General features: G+C 38.1%; 1 protein-coding gene across 1 annotated transcript in view; it reads right to left on the minus strand.

Annotated features, from left to right (window-relative positions):
- Window positions 1-1,224: 1,224 nt before the first annotated feature.
- The window catches only part of SETD3 (SET domain containing 3, actin N3(tau)-histidine methyltransferase), a 61,890-nt gene continuing 39,231 nt past the window's right edge, over window positions 1,225-23,883 (minus strand). Inside the window, exons 7-13 of the mRNA XM_058026319.1 lie at window positions 16,339-16,397; window positions 14,387-14,501; window positions 10,085-10,159; window positions 7,253-7,419; window positions 6,540-6,625; window positions 4,636-4,796; window positions 1,225-4,014 (exon numbers count right to left, since the gene is read on the minus strand). Coding sequence (XP_057882302.1) covers window positions 3,571-4,014; window positions 4,636-4,796; window positions 6,540-6,625; window positions 7,253-7,419; window positions 10,085-10,159; window positions 14,387-14,501; window positions 16,339-16,397 — 1,107 coding nt within the window. The 3' untranslated portion in view covers window positions 1,225-3,570. The remainder of the gene's footprint in view (window positions 4,015-4,635; window positions 4,797-6,539; window positions 6,626-7,252; window positions 7,420-10,084; window positions 10,160-14,386; window positions 14,502-16,338; window positions 16,398-23,883) is intronic.

Raw genomic sequence — 23,883 nt, forward strand, 5'->3', positions numbered from 1 at the left:
GGAAATAGATGCAGAACCCAGGAAATGCTAAGAAAGCTCTCCTAACCGTGAGTCACCAATTTATGTGCTGTACTTTGCACAGCATGCAGTGCATGCAAAGGAGGAAACTCGATAGAAACTATTAAATATAGATGGTAATTACGTGAAAATCATGTGGTCATATCTGACTTCAACAAGGATCAGTTAAAAATCTTCTAGAGGAAAAGGGATGGGTATTGCTTCATCAGATAAATTTGGGAGGGCAATGTTTTTACTGAAAACTCCTGTTTGGAACAGAGTATAAGAAATACCTGGACTGAGTTTCATTACATAAAATCAGAAAAGAAGATTTTGGGAGCACCTTTCTTTTGTCTGATTGAAATACTTCAAATGTTTCATAATTACTTCACATGCCTTTCTATACAACTAGGGAGGGAGAGAGAAGGGGCAGCAGTAGATACTGCATACTGGTTTCAAACGTGTGAACTAGAGGAGATTTTGTAAATGAAATCTTCCAGAATACCATTGAATCATGCGAGTTTCAGGACTCCATGATGATCATTTCTCCCTAAAGGCAAATCAGCCTCAAGAAGGCATCTACTGTTGGGCTGCACAGATTTTCTGTACATGCCACCTTATAATGATGTCTGAGGCAAAGAATAAATATTCTAGCCAAGAACAAAAACCATCCCACCTCCCCAGCCAGAAGGCTCTCATTTCTCCTTCACTCATGACAGCACTTAAGCTACAGTTGCATTTACACTTTAAAAACATTTTTCAAGCTGGCAGTTGTTGCTCAATTTTGTATATTTGACTTTATCAAGAGGGAAATATGGACATCACCTCGTGGCACGGACCCAAACTAGTTACAGGTTGTTAGGGAAATGATTCATCAGTAGGTAGGTTCATGTAAAATTCAAAAGGCTTTTTTTCCCCTGTTTTGCTTTTGGAGAACAGTCCGAGAAATGCAAGTGATGTCTTTCTTACAGGAATACTTTAGATAGCTAAACAGAAGCAAGATTTGGCATTTAGCCTGGGATTAGTGTGAACAGCCTCTTAACCAAACATTATGAAGAAAGTTAACTTTAAAATGCTTTGAAAGGTCTGTTTTCATGACAGATGGTAATAAGGGCTCATCAGTGCCAATTTTTTTTGTTTTCACCTCAGTTTTCAAAAGCTTAAGTTTTAGGTTAGTGCTTCTGAAGGAACCATTACATGCATAGAGGAAAAATGCAAATTACAAAATTAGATTACTCACTATTTTTATTGTGTGTAACATATTTTTCTAAATAACACTAACAGATGAAGAGTAAGAATTTGACCATGCACTCAGTAGAACACTTTCCTTTCTTTTACTTGAATCCTTTTTTGTTTTTTTCCCCAGATATTTGTCCTTTAATCTTCATCTGTACACCTGGACAGATATTCCTCTCCCCACAGACCCCAAAAGATACAGCAGTCAGTATCAGGTAGAGGTTTTGTTTGTATATTACACTCACTAGTGAAGACATGGTAGAACTATATTTTATTCAAGAAAACCCACACATTCTGTCCTGTGGTGACCACAGGCTTTGCTAAGCCATAGATATTAGCAAATACTGGAACAAAATACAGTGTATCAGATTGAATCAAAGCATTTAAATTCTGAATTACAGTTATAATTTTCAGGGAAGGCTAGTTTCAGAATTGCATCATAGTATCTAGTACAATGTTGTGCAATGTAAGTGGCAGAAACAGAAGTGGAGTATTGGTCCTAATAAAAACCAAAACGTAATGACTCTTGTATGACATTTAAATTGTCAAGACAACAATTCCATGACATTCTACCAAAGGCAGCATATAGTTACAAAAATACTGGTCCAGCATCTTGTTAGTGATGAAGCAATATCCAAGGTGCAATGGCAACATGCCATTCTTAGTGAAATACGTTTTAAAAAACTATTTTTTCTATTTTCCCCACACTGATACTAGCTGAACACCAGAACTTCTATGACAACCTGAAAGAAGGTCACTATTTAAATGTGTATTGCACCAAAGATTGATGCAAAAACACATGTTCCAGGTTGCAGTATGAAAGAAGCAAAGGCTAAAAAAACTACAAATGTGCCAGAAGACGATTTACTGCAACTGATCTTCGATGAGCAGTTTGCAACCTCTATTGAGTTTTAAACAACTGTCCAAGCTTTCCATTCTATCCATCATCATGAACTTAAGGATACAAAAGTAAAAGACAAAGTCCTTAATATTGAGAATGGATTGAAACCACTTTATACTCCTCTGAATTGATCCGCAAAATAAAAATATTCTGCCCTCCTCTCCTCCTAATAGGCTGGTAATTTCAAAGTCAAGCCATGGAATTACCCTTGCTCTGATATTGCACAGTGCTAGGACTGTATGGTTTCCACCCAGAAGTTCAAACATGGACTATGACAGTGACCAAAACTGCTGGTGACAGTAGACCTGCTTAAGTTGTGGCAGTATCGCAAGAAATGTGCATCAGATGAAGACACAATCTAAATGGCAAAAACCACTGCAGACTTGGCTGTGGTTTGGACTTGGGCCAAAAATACATAAACCTGATTGCCATTTCCTTTGAGAAAGCAGGATCAATTAATATATTAACCAAAAGATAAAGTTGAGTAAGATCAGGTAACCATGTGAATTCAATGTTACATTCAACAAGACAGAAATGAAGGAGTAGCAGACAAGAACATTATTAATATTTTCCTTTTAATAATGGTTTAGTCAAAAGTGTAGCTTTGAAAATCTCTAGTTCATTGTGAAAACCTGAAGAAGCTGGGAAGTGACCTCACTTTGATCAGTTTAAAGCTGTGGCTTGGCCTATCTGCTTGCAAAATCTCCAGTAGCTCTGCAACATTGTAAATAAAAACTGCCTGGAAATAAAAAGTAGTCAGCCTTTAAAAGTTCATGAATGTTGTATTGTAGCAGCCTAACTCCGACTGAAGAAGAAAGATATTTCATACAGTAAACAAAAGACAAAGTAAACTGAAATCTTCAGAGATCACTTTAAGTGTATGCAATTTGGATTCTCATTGACATTTAAAACTACCAATCATAAGGTTGCCACCTTACCTTTTCCTGGACTGGCACACCTGATTTTAAACAGGTTTTCCTCCAGTCTCCCAAGTTTCTCATCCTCTCATTCAGTTTTCTGCTGTATTGCTCCCCTACCTTCATGCTGAATACCGAGTCAGTCCTGCCTTCTGCTTTTCTTGGCAGGAGGCAGAGCAAGCTTTTAATTTCGGTAGTCAGAGTGACAGAACAACAAACGCACAGCAGATAGAAGAGCTTAATTCTTCCCCAGGAAGAAAATACATTTGGTTCAACAAAGGGCTGCAAAATCTTCCAAAGGCACCTCTTTCCCCAGTTTTTGCCTGAAAGCAAGATGGCAATCTTAATTGAAAAGGGATGCTAAATCTTTTAAATAACTTAAAATTTCATTTTTATATAAAGCAGCAAAACCATTTTTCTCTGCAGAAAGAGAAATGTTAACAAAGGAACACACCAACATAAATGCACTGTTGATAAACTTCAGCTAGTTTAATTTCACAAGAAAGTAAAATTTTAGGACTATTCTTTAACCTCATCAGTACTTTCTGAAGAAGATTCTTTGGCATCTTCAGTCCCTCTGTTGCTTTTCTCTTTACTAAGATTTTCACTTTCTGATTTGGTCCCATTAAATAAAGAGTTTTCACCATTTACAAACCCATTCTCTGTGACTTCAGCATCAATGGCTTCATCAATCTTTAAGTCCCCTTGCTCTTCCACATCTTCCAGGTTTCTCAAGACAATAGGGAGTCTAGAGTCTGCCACAGTGTTCTCCAGCAAGGCAATATGGCCCTTGTCATACTTGGGCAGCGGAGCTCCGTCTGCCATTTGTTTGCTGTAATACTCTCTGCTGGCGGCGGCGCTCTTCACCGCCTTCTCCAGGATCTCCTTCTCACCCAAGCGCAGTTTGATGGCCATCGTCGCATGTGGGGTGAGGTCATGGGTCTCCAGGAAGGACTTATCCACCTGGTGGGAAAGAAAAAGCAACTCTGCTACTGACACCTCACACAACCAAACAGCCCCTCACCTCGTCTCTTCCTCTGAGCAGGAGAGACACCAGGCAGAGCCAAATGGACATGAGGGGGTCTGCAAGGAGTCCCAGTGAAATTTGTCATGAAATCATAAAAAAGCCCAAAATTTCTGCACATAAATCAGTCTGCATGACAAGCAAAGTCAGGTTACTTCACAAATACATGCAACATGTAGATGCACTTATACATTTGCAATAGATGCACATTGCTTTGCAGTCTGGAGAATGCAACTAACAGACAACAAGTTGAAACTGATTCTCCATCTTATTTGCAGAGAAAAAAGCAGGTAGTCTTTACTTGGAAAATCAAAGGAAAAATACATTAACAAAATTACATTAACAAAATTACATTAACAAAATTTTCTTTTTTGCAATCTTATTTGATTTTCCTTAGATAATGCAAAACTGTTTCTACACTTAAAAAGTACAGAATTAATTATGTACTAACATTCAGGTTGAAGTTTGCAAAGACAAGATGGAGGACAAAATATCTTTTCCTACAATCACAATGCACATAAGAACTCAGACTTTTAAATTACACATAATGATAATTTTACCTCCACAGTTGTTTTATAGGTTTTCAAAAGAAGGGATGCTCTGGCTTCCAGGAATGTCCAAAGTTTAACTTCATTGTCCCAGCTAACAGGAAAGTCAGAGTTCCCCAGAGTGAAGATTTTGCCAATCGCATGCTCACCTATCAAGTGCTCCTTCAGCTCTTCTGCAATAAGTATAAAACCAATCTGTTAAAAAACAATCTCATCATTCACTTTGTCAGTTGACAAACTGCAGAAAGATTTATTTTCAATCGTATATCTTTGAGCAGCTAGCAAAAAATAACCCTCTCCTCAAATAAGAATTATCAGATATGCTGCTTTTTTTCTAGGATTTGCCTCAAAGAGACAACTGCAAATCTTCAGGTCAGCAGCAAATGGGCTTTCTCTCCACCTGGAAATGAAGATACTTTAGACATCACAGCCTCTCATACACAGCATAAATCTCTGTCAGTGAAACAGAATGTTTTGTAAAATCATTCATAAATGAAAGGGAGTAAATTTGTAAAGAGCGCAATGAACTTTTTGAGAATAAAAGAAACAGGCCAAAGAGTGTGCAAATAGCAATGGAATTCTTTTTCCTATTGTTTTGATAATCTTTTTCAGTAGCAGAAGCTTCCTACAGGTGGTCAGAGAAGACATCCATCAAAACTCAAGAGCAGAAAATATTTAATGAGTTCCTTGATATTACACAAATTTCATTTGAGTTTTAATTAATAAATTTGACTACTGCAAAGCTGTTATGACAAACTTCACCAAGAGCTTGCATGTAGTTTCTCAATAGACAGTTTTCTTAAACACTATTTAAGACATATAAATAAAGTGAGCACAATCATATACCAAGAAATGCAATTAAAGCATTCACTAGCTATATTTTCCTCTCCAAGTCAAAATTCACTCCCTCATCAGCATCCTAAAATTTTCTTCCCTTGAATTTACTTCCCAGAAATATGAGGCAATTGTAAGAGATGGAAGAGTCCCTTCCAACTGAACTGTCCCAGTATATTCTAATTTCTTAGTAAACTCTAAAAGATAGATGACAAGAGGAAGTGAAGGCGTGACACTAAGTTACATTGTTTTTATTAAAGAAAGCAAATAGACCACATGCAGAAACTCAACTACTTCAGTATTCCTGCTGGCACAAAAAATCCACATCATCTGCACAGTATTCCTTACTGCAAGGGAGTTCTCTCACTGTCATGACAAACTGTCACATCCATAACCTTCAAAACTGCATCTAACCAACAAGGAGCTATTATGAGCATTTAATGAGAAGTTTCACATGCACAAATAAGGTGGATATTTATTAAATGTACACATATTTTGCCCCACAAATAAAAGTAACAGAAGAGAAACACTAGAAAAACAGTCTGCAAATACAGAAATTACCAATTACCAAAATATTGAATATTTAGTTCACAAATTACTAAAATATTGAAAATATTCAACTTTGAAATGTATCTTCCATATTTCCTCTATAGTATAGAATATTCCAGTTTCATACATAAATTATTCCAGTGGTGATGACTAAAATGCTGTGATTTTAAGCATGTAAACCCCTAGGTCTTGCAGGATCTTGTTCTGCAAACTATTTTGAAACTTAAGAACTAGAGATCCAACTCCAAAGCTCACTCATTCACAAGAGTCTGGGAGATTAAAAGAAATTAAAAAATTGTATCATCTCATACTTTCAGAGTTACTGAAATATTCCCTCAGATGACATGGCCAAAGATTGGGCTTCTCAGTAGCTTAAAAATTTCTTTGTAACTGAAACTCCTCAACTTTTCTGATCATCTATCTTAATGTTTTATATAAATGTCTATTTCATTCCTACATTAACAAAAAAAAAAAATCAAAAATCCCCCCAACAAGACAAAAATAAATTAGGTTATCTTCATAAAATATCCTACCTTCACTCATACAAAACACTCGAAGGAAAGCCAAAAGCTGGGCAGAGATTGCAGGCTCAGTGGAGTGCAAGGCAAAAACACTTGAACTAATAAAAGAAATAATCAAATAACAACAGTAAATACAAGTCCAATTGTCATACCTTTTAACTTATTTTAACATAAAAAACCATAAAGTATACAACAAATGTAACTTAAAAAATATTAGGTAACATTAGCTCAAACAGAAAAGCTTCCCTAACTTGTATCTGAAAAGAATGATTATCTCTACTATTTTACACTTAAAATTATTTTACACAGCTTTCATAATAAATTCATGAAAATGCAATGTTTCATGTCTGCTGCTCCTAATAGTACCCTCTGGACTGAAATGACTAAAGGAAAATGCTGTGATTCACATACTGAGCATTGTACTATGTCTACAAGGGATAGGAAAGAAAGTAAAGCCACAGATTGCTTCAAATTAATCCTTGCTCTGTTTTTGTTCAAATGGTTATTAAAGCAAAGGCTTTTCTCCTTATATATGGTTCAAATTAGATGATAATATAGTTCAGAGAACTTCTGTAAATATTATTACAATAACTTTAATTTGCTATACAAACAGGAGAAATATAACACCTAAGAAAATTATCACAAGAGAGCTCCATATATGCTTTCCTGGACACTCTAGACTTTGGAAATGTTTTGAAAAAGCCATGGCATTGTGTTTTACTTACGTTGGGATACCAGCACGAGCTAAGACCTCTGCCTTCATAGCATACAGCCTGTCACTTTTACTCACGCCAAGCTTTATTTTCACTCTGTCATGTGAATTATTATCAAAGAAAAAACCACTGTGGATCACAAATTCAGCGTTTGACCGAGTGCCATAAAAAATGTAAATCTAGAAGGATGAAAAGAGAAGTGAAGGGACAGGAAAAAAGCTTAAGATCAGCTCACAAAATTGACATAATTTGAAAGTTATTTTCTAGAAGAGTTACTATTCTGAGTACAATGTATATTTGGTTATATGAAGAAACATGCTTTGTTTTCTGGTATTGACTCAAATGCTGTATACAATATGGCAATTACACCTTAGAGGTAGATGTAAACATATACGTGTATAACAGAATTTGAAAGGCAAGAAGAAATTCTTATTCTGTACTTAAAAAAATTTTTTTCTGGTTTTTCCCACTGACATAAAGTGCCAGCATACAGAAATAAGCTTTCAAAGGTTTATTAAAGGCTAAAAAAATCAGAGACAAGGAGGGCCCATTAAAAGAAATGGTGTTTCTGGAATCATTTTCCCCAACCAAATGTCCACTCAAAACTATACTGCTGATAGTTCAACTTTGCTTTCATTTAAATGTTACCTTAAGATATGGATATACCACAGTACATCACACAGAGAGATCTGAGCTGTGTGCAGCCAGTATTTATTTTTGTTTTACTCTGAACTCTTTTTTATAAAGCATATAGTTACTTTAATTCACATTTAAAAAGAAGTTCCTAAATATAACCTGCAGAATGGATTTAACTCAGGGCTAGGCAGTATGAAATTCATGGGACTAGAGGTCAGAGTAGCAATTGTATTCTCCCACATCAAGAGGATATTTTCCCATTTGTGTTTGATAACAAAATTGTCAGTCAGAAAAAGAAGTCCCAGCAGTTACAGAATTCCCTTCAGAACCTCAGGGTACAGCAGTGCTCTGGATGCCTGCAAGCTTCCATTCCTCTCTAGCTGACAGAGAAAGACACAGTGCTCTCTAAAGGGCTCAGTAACAGCAATGATGCCATTTACTTTCTCTGTTTTCCATTTTGTATAAGAGCTGTTTATCCTAAGCACTAAATGCTAAAGTATGATATTGAATTATACTGAACATTATACTGTAACACACTCATCTGATGAACATGTGACCTGACCAGGTGCATTGAGGCAGTGGGTAAGGAGAGAGTTGCTCACCCTCTCAAGTTTTAAAACTGTTGTGATACATCTCATATTAAACTAAAAGTCACATATCTGTATAGATTACACAGTATGCTCTTACACCCCAAGACTGTTTTACAAAAAATCCAATTAAACAGAGTGAGAATTGCTTTATTTCAGGCCAGTGTTTGACAGACTCTGTGGACCTCTGCTGCCTAACATTTTTTAGTAGTAAAAGCATGGATCATACACTCTTGCTGCTAAAACTGTAAGAAATGACATCTGCATGGTATATTAAAGGACTGAAGCATTATATAATTACAGTGCTTTAAAGATGTCACTAACAGTTAAAGTTTGCACAGAAATTCTGATAAATAGCAGACAAAGTGAAACTACTAAAATAAAATTGAAATATAGGAACCCTCTATAATTGAAATGGAGAAAGCAGCCAGAACAGCTATATGACACATCCATTGCCAGCTGTGGAAAATTATAAATTGGATCACTTCTGGAAAAACTGTGGACCCCTTTTAACTCATCACACCACAATTGGAAAAAACAGAAAATATTTGACTACCATAACAAATTCTGAGAGCAAAAATATACAATCACTAAACCTCAGCATAGCAATGAGGATAAATACACTTTTGGAAAGATGTATTCAATAAAGAAAAAATGCCAGACACTTCTTTGTTACAAAAAGGTAGCATACAAAAGAAAAATTAAAATCGCAATATTATAAATTGTAAGACTGGCAAAATAACAGAGTAAAAGTAAAAACTCAGAGGCTGAGTTACAAAACATTTCAGGATGTTTCATAGACAAAGGCTTTGTCTGGCCATGCTGGCTGCACAGGCAGCAGTCAGAGAAGGAGTGCTGCTCCACTTGAGGGTTTAGGCTGGCAGCTGACACAGCACAGGGGCTTCCTACACTCCTGGAACCACTGTCTCCAGTGCATCCCTAGTTTGGACACACTCAGTTTTGGTTTTGAGCAGGTCTCATCAAAAGACTGCATTCTGAACTGTTCCATGCATCTTTGCAAGACTCTCCTGCTGTCTCAGCATGAAGAGGTAAATGCATGCATGCCTGTGTGAAAGGGACACAGGATGTTTTTAGGTCCTTTCTCATTTCCACTAAGCATTGCAATGACAACAGCATGGGTTAAAATGACTGGCAACTGTACTGCATTTCACCTCTTTTACATGAACAAAGACTAACAAGAAACATAAGCCAACAAACACCATTGTTAAAAAAGACTCTACAATCCATTACTACAGACAAATCTAAAAATTATTTATCTTTGGTCTTTTGGATAGGGCCTTTTACTAAGCTCTTCCAGAATTCCTAACTTGGTGGCTCTGTATGTTTGCTCACCAATGATTAAATATTTCAACTAGTTCTTTAAAATACAAGGAATAAAACTCTCCTACAGTCGGGGTCCACCAAGTCATAGAAAATATTCTGAAAAATGTACATGTATTTATTTTGGTAGCATTTTCACTCAAAATTAGCTCAGCATAATAAATTTCAAATGTAGCAGGGTTTCATCCACACCACTACATCATTAAAATTTTCTAGGGAGTCACCAAGTGTTCACAGAACTTAATGGACCAACAATAATGTAGCCAACTCTTCACACTACCTGTTCTCCAGCCTTGAAATCTTGAAGTGCTACACATTCACACCGGTCATCTTCCAAATTGTAGCCTGTAGTGATCTATCCAGGAAAAGAGTGACAAAAGCACCTTTAGCGTTTTATATTTCTCTCTCCCACCACTGACAAATTTCCCTATTGGAAATAAATATTAGCAATAGGAATTGCACACATTTCTTTCTCAGCACAACAGAATACAGCTGATAGTGATTGCTTTACGATTCCTGAGCAATCTCTTTTTTTTTAAAAAAGTCTCTGTATTAAAGGAATCTAATGGAGGAAATAACCTACCTGAAGTGAACAGAAGGCTCTGAGGAAGGTACCCTCCACAGAGCACAGACAAAGTACCATGCTAAAGCTGGCAGCTTGTTATAAAGTTCTGGAGCTTTCAGTCACTCCCATGAGGCCCAAGGGAGCAAGGCACTGACAGCTCTATATGCTGTGCTTTATCCTTCAAGTGCCAACACATTTTTGATCTCTCAATGAAAAAGGATTAGATAACTGTGGATCTTTAGGGGATACAATCTTCAGAGAATTATAATTTACTTGAAAATAATCCCTTTATCTAAAAGTTAAGTAATACTCTTAAAATGCTAAAAGGATTTTTGAGATGGTAGCTGGCAATGGAAGAGGATAAACTCTCTTGACAAACCTGCACTTCCCCCAAAATAATTACTAAACTGTAAAGGGGTCACACTAACAAGTAAAGCTATCCTAAAAATGTAATATTTTTTATTAAGTGATGAACAGCATGTTCTTGAATAGTATGACCAGAGATGCAGCCACAGGATGGAACATAAGCTGCTGAAAAATCAGAAAGCAACTTTTATGGTAGGTAGTCTGAGTTCAGTACTGACAGAGGTAACTTATGGAAAAATATGCTCTGAGCCTGGGGAAAAACCTAGAAAAAGCCAGCAATTCTCTCTCAGCCTTCAAAAATGAAAACATACATTTTTGTAAGCTGACTGACATGAGTTGCAGTATATCCCGATTCCCATCTTGGGTGCAGCTTGTCCAAAGACAGAACTCCTCAGATTATTTCAAAAGCTTGCTTGATGGCTCACACATTAATAGTTTTGCACTGCTTGCATCATTAAATGTGCATTTGTCAGCCGAAACAGTGCTTTCAAATGGAGCAAATCCAAAATGTCAGCCCCAAGCACGGGCAGCCCGGCCCTGCAGACGCTTGCAGAAAGCTCCCTGTGCAGATGCCTCGCTGCAGGTCTGTTAAATGGGCTTGTGGAGATCAGGAAGGAACACAAGAGTCATCAATACAGCCCACTGAGAAACACAGGCTGCACTACTTGAACACAGAAATTCCTGTGCAGTCTCTAATTTGGAGTGCACAATTTTAATTAAGATTTTCGATTTAGAAAGTTATGCTACCCTAAATTGCAGGTTACAAATGCAAGAGGATAGCAAATCTACCTTCTACAAATCAGTCATCTTCTGAAAAACTGTACTTTTCATCCAAACAAGAAACTTTTGACCTGTCCTGAAATTTTCTTAGTGTGTAAACTCAGTGAAATAGCTCTGAATGTGAAAAGTCCACCCCAATCCTTTGAAATGCTGGTGGAACAGAAGGCTTTCACAGACTGGGGAAATTCCATTATTTTAAGAGGAGGATTCTGTCAGTTTAAGCATGCCTCACTGGAGTACTGATCTTTCTTTTAAATTTTTAGTTTTGCTTTAAAAAAAAAAAAACCCCAAAACAGCACACAAAACCCAGCAGCACTTCTGAAAGACTTTTCTATAAAGCATAATGGAGTGCTAGACTCCTATTTCCTCTTTCTTTTAATAGCAGTCACGTAAGAGAATTAACAGGGTGTTTACTTCTCTTCCCACATGATAGCTGACAAATTGCATCCCTTCAGTTTTATTTCTGAAGCAGACTGATACATGAATTTCAAGTTGTGTATAAAGCATGCAATAGTCTGCCTGGTCAGTGATTAAGGATGGACCCAGCCCAACAGGCAGAATGTAGCTTATTCAAAGCTCTGTCAGAACTGGTAATCAACCTCTGACTGTCAAAATACAATCCCACTAAAGAATAACAATGAGAAATGCATGAAGACAACCATTTTGAAATAGTTCTTAGAGGCAGGTTGATCTAATTAATAGTGTCAGAGGCAAGAAAAAGCTGGATGGACCTAGCTCCAGTTCAAATCCAAAGAGCATTTTATTATCTAGCTCATGGAAAGGGGCCCTGTGCAATAAAGCAAGAACAGGGATATGTATGGTAGCTGATTGATTTGGGAGGTGTTTCAGCACTACATTTGGAATAAACCACACAGGGTGCATTCAATGTCATCTTTTGTTTCTTACTTTCCTGCAATGAATAACAGTTCCCTTCATGTATTTTACAGGGATTGTGCTGTGATGAGAGCAGAGCCCACCCTCACCTCACTCTCCAATAATATAAACTATGATATAGGCAGCCTACAGTTATCTTAGCAGTCACCCCCCATTTCTAATGGTAAAAGGCAACTAGCACACCACAGAAATAGCTTTAGTAGCTTTTCTTAGCCCATTACCAATAGGTCAGTTTTCTATCCTTCCTGAATTTATATCCATTTAAATTATTTTCCCTAGAAATATTAAATAAATGACTGAAATCTTTATATATATACAAAACATTTAAGTTCAGCATAACCTCCTTTGCCCTTTAGGATATATTTCAGCATAAAAAAATGTTTCAAATCCTGATATACTACTGCATTAGGAGGTTTGGCTCCAGAGGCTGGCTCCAAATCAAACCCACTCTTAAAGAGCATAATAAAAATAAAAATTACTTTATCAATTTAAATAGAAGTTTGAATGAGTAAAACAACATAAATAGCTGCTCTTTTAATATACGTTTAAATTTTCCCTCACAGAACCTTGATTCTCTTCCTCTTTACTCTAATCCCAACTTTGAAGGCATTCATTAAGAGTTGTCTAATGAATACAGACAAGTCTCTGCAAAAGCATCTGAAAGAGATGCCCAGCAGGAAAAGGGTACAGGAAGTACCGACGCTTGCAGCTATGACTTATATTACAAAAATACACATTTCTGAATTTTAAGCAATTTCTTTATACTGAAGACTCTCATATGAACTTTAGTGCTGTATCAAAGCTGTGAGATTGCATAACAAATAGGCAAAGGCAAGAATCACTGTTAAAGAACAACATGTAATCACCTTGCAATAAGGAAAAATAAATAAATAATAAACCCCAAACACTTGCACCTTCGTAGCCTAGCCTACCATGCTGTAATTGATACAGTCATAGTAACACTAAATTAGCTAAATGTCAAGTGAAAAACAACTTGCTTTACAGTTTGTTCATTTAAAACAGACTTTTTTTTATACTAACAGCATTAACACATACTGCTGTCCTAACACTCAGGTCAAGCCTCCCACAAAAGACCCAGATCACTTCAATAGGATGGTTATAGCCAGTGCTTACAATAAATAATATCTACTGGAAACACAAGTAGGGGGTATGATTTTTGAAGTGTGCATGAGCATGACTAAACAACACTGATAAACCAGCCTCTCTGGGTTTCCATTTCCTCACCTCAGCATTAACTAGTCTGTTAATGAAATCGGGAATCATCCCCTGAACTAGCGCACGTAAGCCAAAATGTCAGCAGGTCTGACTTTCTATATACATATGTCACCTTTTAAATGTTTAATATGCCCTAAAGTAGTATTTTTGCATTTTGTTTCTTTGATGTAGTAACAGATGTACTGTTTTTGTTGAACTAGGCTTTGTTCTTGTTGTTGCTGCCTCTGTAACAAGGCTCTCTGGGCACGGTTAGGAGAGCAGGCAGTATTTCTTAGTTGCAAATCTCTAACCACTTTCCCTAGTGGTAGCTACAAGAGGCAACATCCATCAGTGCCTGCTTTCTGTTCTCAGAACAATTCTGCCCAGTGCTGTGCATCTTCTTCAGCCCACCAGAAACAAAGCTCCATGTCAGGAGACTATGCAGACTTGCCTGGACATGTCATGTAAATGAAAACTTTTTAAAGTACATTATATGCACATAAGACATAACTTTACACAAGTACCAAATCTATTGTAAAGTTTTCTCTAGATGAAGAAAGGTCTGCCTAAAAAGCTATCATAAGATATTTGAGAAACTGACAAACCTTTCTTTCAGATATTAGATTTTTTAGCATTTCTTGGGAAGATAACATACCTGTGTTAAGAAGCATAACAGAAAGTGCTACTGAACTGTTGTATAGCAGTTGAAAGACTTAATACTTAAGCTTCAAAGTCTTTCAGCAACACTGAAGAAATCCTTACCAGTCCATTAGTATGATTACACATGTCCCATAAAGGTATTAGAGCCAGTGTAACTCTGGAACCATCTTCTGTTGGAATCTGGTTCTGCCGTGTCATAACAGAGGAAACTGCCCATCTGCAAAAGGCAAAACCATGAGCTGGTCAATGTTCAAAGCATTAAAACACAATTGGCCATATCCCACCTGAAGCAATCATTTAGATTGGGAGTTTCCAAACTTAGTTTCCTTCAAGATCACACTGACTATAGGAACAGTAGAAGGCAATATCACTTGCAGGAAAAGCAGCAGCTCCCAGGTTTCCAAGACGTGCGCACAGAACAAATACCAAACCAGGATTGAGATCCTTCTCTTTGCAGAGACCCTTCCATTTGCTGCATCCTCAGCCAGGATCCACTCCCTGTGTCAGCTTCTGCTTCCCAGCCCTTCACCACATGTTCCTCACACCACACATCCCAAACCCAGGGTCACCTGCTCCTGCAGCTTCTCCTGCTGGGCAGCAGGAGCTCTCATCTGTGTGCAAACTCTTGTAAGAGCCAGGGTGTGTTTTCCCCCTCACTCTCTAAAAAGCTTATGTACTGCATGCACTGGAAACCAGTGCAACCACCTGACACATGCACAATCTTTTGCCAAGTGTTCCTCTTCAATCTGCAAGATTTTGGCTTAGGTCAGTATTGCCAAACTTTTTGCTCAATAGTATTGAGAGGAAAAAAAAACCACAACATTCCAAACAGATATCCAGGTAGAAACCATAGAGTATTACGTAATTCTTTAGCACATGGACATCATTCAAAACCCTTCTAAGTCAGGTTAAGTAAACAAAATGCAAGCTACTTTTTCAAACATAAAAATCTTTAGAAAAGCTTAGGATTTCAGTATTTTCTAGAATTTCAATTTTTATTTTATACCTGAAAAAAATTAATATTAAACACCAGTGGAAAAAAGTATCTTAGTCTCACCATGTTCTGGCCTTACTACATATATGTGATGTGAGGTTTTTTGAGGGAAAAAAAGATGTCACCAGGAGAAGGTCAAAATAATTTTAATTCCCACAGACTCCACCACTAACATGTACTTAATATACAGAATAAGACTTGTGAAGGATTTCTTCAGAAGAACTAGATTGATAAGAAAAACAGTGGCAAACTGAAATCAACCTAATGTCTAAAAAGAAAGTTAAAGTTAAATTGTAGATAATTCTGATATACAAACACTGCTTGAAACACAGTAATAATATGCTTCATGTTAATTGTTGCAATTTGCCTGTAAAATTTTAGAACACCTCACTTGTAAATTGGTGTGTTCCTTCCTTTAAGTGAAGGAGGCACACTTCAGAAATCCCACTTTCATAGCCTTACCCACAAGTACAACTAGGCTAGAAAATCCCTTATGAATGCCTTTTATTCATGCTATTTTAATCATTTAACAGAATTAAAGCTCTCATTATCTTAATTATTATTCTTTTAATCTTAGTTCTGTCACCCCTTATAGCACCTCCAAGTGACACTAATGCTTCATGTGTACAACTTCCATTCTCCAGCTCTCCTGTTCAACAGCAGCAGCTCTAGATAATAACTTTTGCTAGTGTGTGCTGGTAGAGCCTTTTATGAAAAAAAAAAAAAATATTAAAAAAATTTCTCCAAACCCTAAAACTCCTGCCACGTCAACTGAATTATTTTCTTAAGAAACAAGGAATTAACCTTAGTAATCTGACTATGTGTGCCAGTGGGATAAACTAACTGCTTATAATTAATGACTATTCCTTTGTAACAATTAAAATCTGCATATTTATTTCACTTTCTTCTTCATTAATAAAGTGTATTAGTATCAAATTCTACAATTAACATTTCAGTAACAATAGGGCTTTCCCACCAATTAACACTTCCAGGGCCCCATAGTTTACCATAGTAAAAACAGAAAAGAAACAAAGAAAAAAAAATTAAAAGACAGACCAACCTGTAGTCGTCATAAGTGAAAGAATCCTTTAAGGGCAGTTTGCTGGCATTAGGATGGGTCTGCAAAATGTAAGTTGCATAAAAAGGTGAAAAGAGGAAGAAAAGAGAAATCAGAAATCAGTCAGCAGAATTTCATTATTTAGCTGCCTAACAGATCCTAACAAGAGCCAAATGAAGCAGGAGGCGTCCAGCCGCGCTACAGAGGGATCATCATGCTATTATGCTCTCATACATCACTGTCAACTTAATTTGTTGTGCCCAGCAGCCGCCATAAATCTGTTTCTTCATATTTCAAGGCTGGAACCCACAGACATTGTACAAAAATAAAAAAATTTTAAGGTGGACTGAGTATGTGAAGGTAAAACACAATCCAGCCCTCGATGCACAGTGGGAGAAAGAAATCAGACAATAAGTGTGCATTAGCTTTCACCAACTTCCACATTTTTCTCTCCTCTGTGATATCAGTGAGGTATTTCAGAAATGCAAGAAATATTATACAAGATTTTCAATTCTTCCTTGATACCTGTAACAGCGTTATTCAGTAAAAGTTGCACTACACCTCTGAAACAAAAGCAGATTAAAATATTTAAATAGCTTTGGTGACAAACACTGATTAGGCAGTATCTACATGAACCCATCTACACACGCTCCTATCTAAAAGTGGAGCTGTGTCATTTGAGAATGTGTAACGCAGCTCTCATTAACAAGCAAACATTTAATGTCTAAAACCTTTAAGAAGCTCTGATACCCGTTATTTTTCTAACTAATTAACTTATTTAAAGTCTCGAAAATACAGGTAGCTTTAAGCCTACATTCACACATTTTCTTTAGAACTTTGTTCCAGTTCACAAATGGAAAGCCACAGCAGCATAAATTTTAATCTTCAGGTTCAATTAGGTCTCTGAGACGAATTGAAGCAAATGATCAAACGGTTATTTCAGAAGATACAAATGATTTTTTGCATAGCTCTATCTTTGCGACGCTTTTAATGCATGAAGCTCCATGTAGTACGCAGTTTTTTACTCTTGATGCATTAGCATCACAAGTGCGTGGTAATTTATCATTTCTCACTGTAATGTACTTGCTGGCACTGTGTGCAGGACAGTAGGGGATGAGGTAAAAGTGGCTCAAACCGTAAATCAATTAGAAAACAAAAGCTTGTGCTCAGCGCGCAATTTTAGGCAAATTATATATTACAAAAGACTGCCAATTGGGTGTGAGGTCCCAGGTGGCTGCTCTCCCTCAGCCCCTCGGTTAACCCTTCCGATGGGCTTTCTCCGGAACACGACCGAAGTTAACAATTCCAGCGCCTCCTGTCCCTCCCCTCACTTTTAATTTTTTTTTTCTTTGTACAGCACTCTACGTTTCCATATGACTTTCACTCACATCGATAGCATGGTCATTGTGTAACAAATCCCTTCGAATTTAATTGTAGCAACACATTGTACAGTTGTTTCTTCTCAAAAAAACATTCAGCACAAACCCAGGACTGAGACAAAGCCAAGACATCTCAGGAGGCACCTTCGCTGCCGGACAGTCCAGACCCGAGTCCAGAAACGAACACAGAAACTCAGCCTTCAGCTGGAATTAACTATTGCTAACAAAACCCTCCCTGTAGTTTTTATTCATGACAATCTAATTTCAACTCTTATTGCTAGTGTTAGTGATGTATTTTGCAGCAGCTTGATAAATTAAGCGGGGAAAGACAACACCAACATTGCGAGTATCAGCCCCTCAGTTTCCCTTTCCAGCACGGCCGTGCTTCCCTCCGGCCCGTGGCGATCGGTGTGAGGAGCGGGGTCTCATTGTGCGCCTCGAGTTTACATCCAGCACTCCGCCTGCAGTGCCCGGAGCCCCGCGGGTGCCGCTGCCCCGGCCCCCGGCCGTGCCCGGCCGCTCGGCCCCGCCGCCCCCGGGCCGGGCCCTCACACCGCGGGCCGCGCGGGCCGGCACTGCCCCCTGCCGGCGCCGCTGCGCACTGCTCCGCTCGGCGGGGCCAGGGCACCCACAGGCCGAGCGGCACCGCGCACTGCTCCGAGGGGCCAGGGCAGCCCACAGGCCGAGCGGCACCGCGCACTGCTCCGAGGGACCAGGGCACCCACAGGCCGAGCGCCGCACCGCGCACCTGCAGTGTGGACAAGCGCCCCGCCGAGCGGGGTCCGACCTGTCCATCCCAGGAGAAAGGTCCCGGGAACGCAAACACCCCTGTGTGTCCTCTCTGTTCTCTCCTGCTTGCTCCTGTCCCCGAAACAGCAGGATTTAGCGGAACATGCTGTTTTTCCAAGGGTAAGAATGACTATGACCATAATGCACTGGAAGTGAAAAGGCATCACAGACACTGCAGGGGCTCAACAGCCAAAAAGCTACAGCTACAGCCCCTGTGTGCCGTTCCAGCACACACCCCGTTCCAGGAGCACCAGCCCACAGCCCCAACCCCAACCTGGAGCAACCAACCGTGGGATGCAAGATCTATACATGTTGTCATTGTCCTCTCTGTAGGAAGCGTGTATTAGATCAGTGGATTGCAGGGAGATCAATTGTTCATTTCACACAAGCAGCCCCCTGTAAGAGCCAACCTGAACACCCAACCCATGGGCAAAGATCCTGGATGCTGCCAAATGCTCTGTCATCCGTCTGGTTTGTATGTCTGTGAAAATTTGGGATGGCCCCAAAGTGGACACCATCCAGATGTAACTCACATAAAACCACTAGTAAATTACAATAAAGGACAAAATATATGGTCTAAAAGACACAGGGCAGAATAAAAATCCCAGCACATGTAATTACCATATTTATAACATCCTGTGGTACAATATTCTAGTAGCTCTTTTAAAGTTAAGATACGTCAGCATATTTGATCATGTTAGATTTCTGATTTGGTCTATTTTACTATGTAACTTAAAAACCCTATAGATTACAAGAATCTGAAGACACACAAAAAAGAACAATATTCTGATTAAGAATTTGATTTAGTATGCAGCTTCTCTTTATAGTCCCTTGGTAAAAATGAAATCTCCCTAACAAACACTTAATAAAACCTGTCAATATATCTAGAAAGAAAAATGACACAAATGCATTAAGTATTAAATACCCTTGAAAAAAGTCACATATTCCATGAATTTTTGATGTACTATCTTGACATTAATGTAAAACCTTGATATTTATAATTGACAGATATTTAATAAAGTATAGAAGATGACTGCTGCATAGCATGCAAATTGCTCAGACTGCTCAAAAAAGATACAGACTTATTTAAACTAAACAAACACTTAATATGTAAAAAAAAAAAATCAGATCTAGCTTTTGCAGGTTCATGCAGCTAGGTCTCTACAGATTAGCTTTCAAATGTGACATTATCCACTACATGAACCCTAATTTTAACTTACCAAGCCTGTATGAAGTAGTTTCAGAAAGTTGGGAGGGAAAGCTTTAAATAAAAAATGGGAACATGAAAATGTGAATATATTCATTTAGATGCAGGTCCTGACATTCTACTGAAAGAGTTATTATAAAGAACAAATACCATTTATTTCGTTACCCTTTCTGTGAAAATATTGTCAGAACTGGCAATCAGGGTGATGACCACTGCAAAAACAAATAGTGGCATGCTGAATTTCATTTTCCTCCTGATGCTGCTATTCCTAAAAAAAAAAAAATGAATAAAAAATGCTTTTTCCCCTTCAGTGTTCCAAGCCTTCTTTGAGACATTTGGAGGATATCTCAAAATAACCAGAAATATTAAAAAGTAACAGTGATTGCTGCCAGATTGTCTGCAGCCACTGTGGAAAGAGACAGACTGTTATTCTAGTCACCTAAAACACTATCAGACTAGAAGCCAGTTACTCAGTATGGCAATCAGAGGAAGGGGGGTGGGGGGGGAGAGGAAAAAAAAAAGGAAAAAAAAGGACACTTCCAAACATATTTTCTCTTTCTGTGAAGCAGCAATATCCAGTGGTTCACATCTCATGTTTAATGCCTCACAAACAAGCAACACTCCTGATGTGCCATAGGGGCCTCTGTGGTATTAATTTCTCCATCAAACTTTTAGATGGACATCACAAGGTAATGATTCTCAAGTTGCAGAAAGTAGATGCTAAAGCACTCCCACTTTGAGGGCTTGTTTCATTTCAATGGCACGAAGGCTGCAGTGCAGAATAGTGGGTGCCCTTCCAGCTAAGAAGCCATCACAGCCTTCACTCTGCTTTCCAGCCTAGGGGCATTCACCTCCTGTCAGAGTGGCCAGACTTCTGCAGACAGTAACACTTTTCCCTATTCAATCACAAAATGCTACAGCTCATTTATCAGAGTTCCTAATCTTGATGGAGAATTTCCATTAAAATTGGCTTAACATTTGCTTGTTTACCAAGTGATGCAAAGAACAAGTCCAATTACTATAACACACAATACAATGTCTGAGTAGAAGGAAAAATTAAAGTTTACTTAGTGTTAAATTTGTGTTCACATCTACATTACTAGCTGCCTTGAAAAGAGCTGATGTATTTTTATGTGAAGTCATATTGCCCAGTGTATTCCTCTGTGCTATTAACCCTTGTATAATCCAAGTAAGAAAAAATTATTTTAATCATTAGATGTGATCAAAGTTAATTGTCTTTTAAAAGACACCACCTCTAAGCTGAGATAAACTGATCATTGGACCCATCTACTGCTCCATTGTAATACATAGCCAGAAAAAGGTTTTTAAAAAATCCTCATTTTTGTTTGTTTCCTGAGTTTGTAGACAAAGAGATTGTTGGACTTCGTGACAACTATTTCAAGTACTCACAAGGTCCAAGGCAAAGTTGTGGGCAATCACTGTATGGATATCACTAAATCAGATTTCAATAATCTCAGAAACCTCTTGTATCCCCATTGAAGTGGAGACAGCTCCACTTCTACCCCAGGAAATGATCATAGCTAGTGTTAAGAGTAAACTGAGGCTACCACTGCACTCCCTTCACAGCCCCCAAAACACTAAGGGTGCTTGAAACAGTTAAAGCCAAAACCACTTTAAGTTTCCACCTTGTTAACTTTCATTCCTTTGAACATAAACCCCAAGGGTTAGTTGCTTTTGACCAAACAATTTTTTCTTCCTCTTCTTTGCAGATTCTTCCCTCTTTCCACTGTACTCATTAACATGGGGAGATTTTGTTATGAGCCTTGGTGGATGCTACTTGATGGTTTCAGGCCAATGTGTAGGTGTACAAAAACACAAACACACACACATTCAGGGCCAGAAGCAGGAAGATCTGTCAGCATTTGCTGGTTACTGTCCCTTTCCCAGCTCTGGAAATCCTTTGAAGCAGCAGCCTTGAAGAGAAACTCCTCTCTGTGGAGCTGCTGAGGCTTTAACTGCCCTAAAGCTAAGTAAAATAAAGAATTCAGAATGGAGGATCCTAGTGATCTACAGGGAAACAAGAATTCGCTTTTTCCATTGGACATATGCTGCCTAACCTTATGAGGGAAGCCAGTTTACTGTACAGGAGACGGGACAGGAGACGGGACAGGAGACAAAGCCAAAGATTATTTTACTTTGTAACAAAGTTTATAACTACAGAAGCATGCTATAGAATTTTCAAACAGGCCAATTCATGAAGTGCTAGGAATAATGATCCCAAACTCATGCCATTATATGATTTTCCTAACAGAAAAAAGATAATTGTACTTTGCAAAACCTAATAGAATGAATCTTAATATAAAAAAAGGACTGAAACTTTTTAAATCTAAATAATATTCTTGCTTAATTCTGTATGTCAGCAATTGTTATTTACTTTCAGCCAATATACACAAGAAAGCACTGTTCCAGACTATTAGGGGATTCACGCAGCGGAAGCAAAGTGGAATGATTCCTTCTGGTGCAATGGAATTTACTGTGCAGTCCCTTTTTCTGTACCTTCTACCTGCAAAGTTGTTCTTTGTTAATGAGGCAGCAGTGGCACAACAGACAACTCAAATCATTAACTATTAACTCAGGGGTCTGAAGGACTGACAACCCACTTCACATACAACGTGGATATTACTGTTTGGTAGACAGATACACAGAAACAACTCTGAACTGACTGAAATGAGCACTCCACCTCCAATCCTGTGCCATCTCCTTTTTTAAATTAGGCAAGACAGCCATGGACTCCTTAACATCCACTTCTTGATTACTCCATTACAGAATACTACTTATTCTGTATGTGTGTACATATACATACACAATTCTGAAATACTAATCTTTCCCAAAACAGAAGACAATCAGACACAGCATTTAAATAAGTGACCAAGTTCTCTATACCACTTTTTGTCCTTTCACAAAATCACTTAGAGCTGAGTGCAGTCCCATTAAGGGCTGAAATGGGAGAAGCTGGGCTGAAGTAAGAGAAACTATGTTTTGTAATGAGACAGCCTCCTGAGTCCTTCCCAAAGCAGTTCACGTGACAGAAGGACACATGAGCTCCACTATTTCCTGTGGTAAATCTCCTTGCAAAGTTTGAGTTTACTGTTCATGTTGAGCCTTAGATTTATTTACAGGTTCATTCTGCAGCGTTTCATTCACACAGATACAGTAAGATAGCTACAAAACACAGCTTCCTTGCAAGGGTCTGTGTTTGTATATCATGACACATCTTTTCCTCTATAGGCTCCTCCTGAGGTACAAAGATTACCTTGAGCATTTTTCATTTCAGGAAACATTTTACCTTGTTAATTTGAGGAGCTGGACTTTGATGATCCTTGTGGGTTCCTTCCAACTCTGGATACTTTATGATTCTGCTTAGTGCAACACCCAGGAACTACGTTCATGCACAAATCCATCCCACAACTCTACTATTAGTGAACTCCACTATTAGGTGAATCACAAGCCACAAATAAAATGCTGTGATGGAAACCCTGAAGTGAACTGCTTTGAAAGGACAGAAATGGTGTTTCCAATTCACAACCACTTCTCAACAAAAGAGTTTGCTAACAAGCATCAATATTATGCACTATAGCCAAGTTTTGTTACCTGTGATTCTATTACTCAAGTTTTCCAACAAATCCTACCAGGAGCCACTTAGGTGGAAGCCTGGATCACGATCACCTCATAACCAAGCTCCCACAGGCCATGGTAAGTCCTGGAATGACAGGTACCGGGGCTACAGGGGCACACACATCCAAAACTAAAAACCTACCATTTCCTCTTCAACCCACATTCAAACAACAGTACAAGAAAATAAACTTTGGTTTACTTAGCAACATATCAATGTCCTACTGTGTGGAGTATTAGCATTGGGTCTGACTGAAGAGGATAATCCATTTTGTAATTTAGTTAAATTACTAATTTTAACAAAGATAAGTACCCTGTATAATTTTGCAGTGCTTAAAGAATACATCCTTTGAGTATTCCGCTCTAAGAAGCATCAGCTTGTTATAATATTTTAAATTTATGGAACATTTGTAACTGCTGTTATATCAGGAAAAATATTAAATCTGCACAATAAGTACAAACTTTATATGAGAAAGTATACTTGTAAGTGCATGATGATCTTCTGATGTCTGCTGAGGCACTCACTTCCACAAAAGACAC

The sequence above is a fragment of the Melospiza georgiana genome, chromosome 6 (assembly GCF_028018845.1).
Source record: "Melospiza georgiana isolate bMelGeo1 chromosome 6, bMelGeo1.pri, whole genome shotgun sequence".
Lineage (NCBI taxonomy): Eukaryota > Metazoa > Chordata > Aves > Passeriformes > Passerellidae > Melospiza > Melospiza georgiana.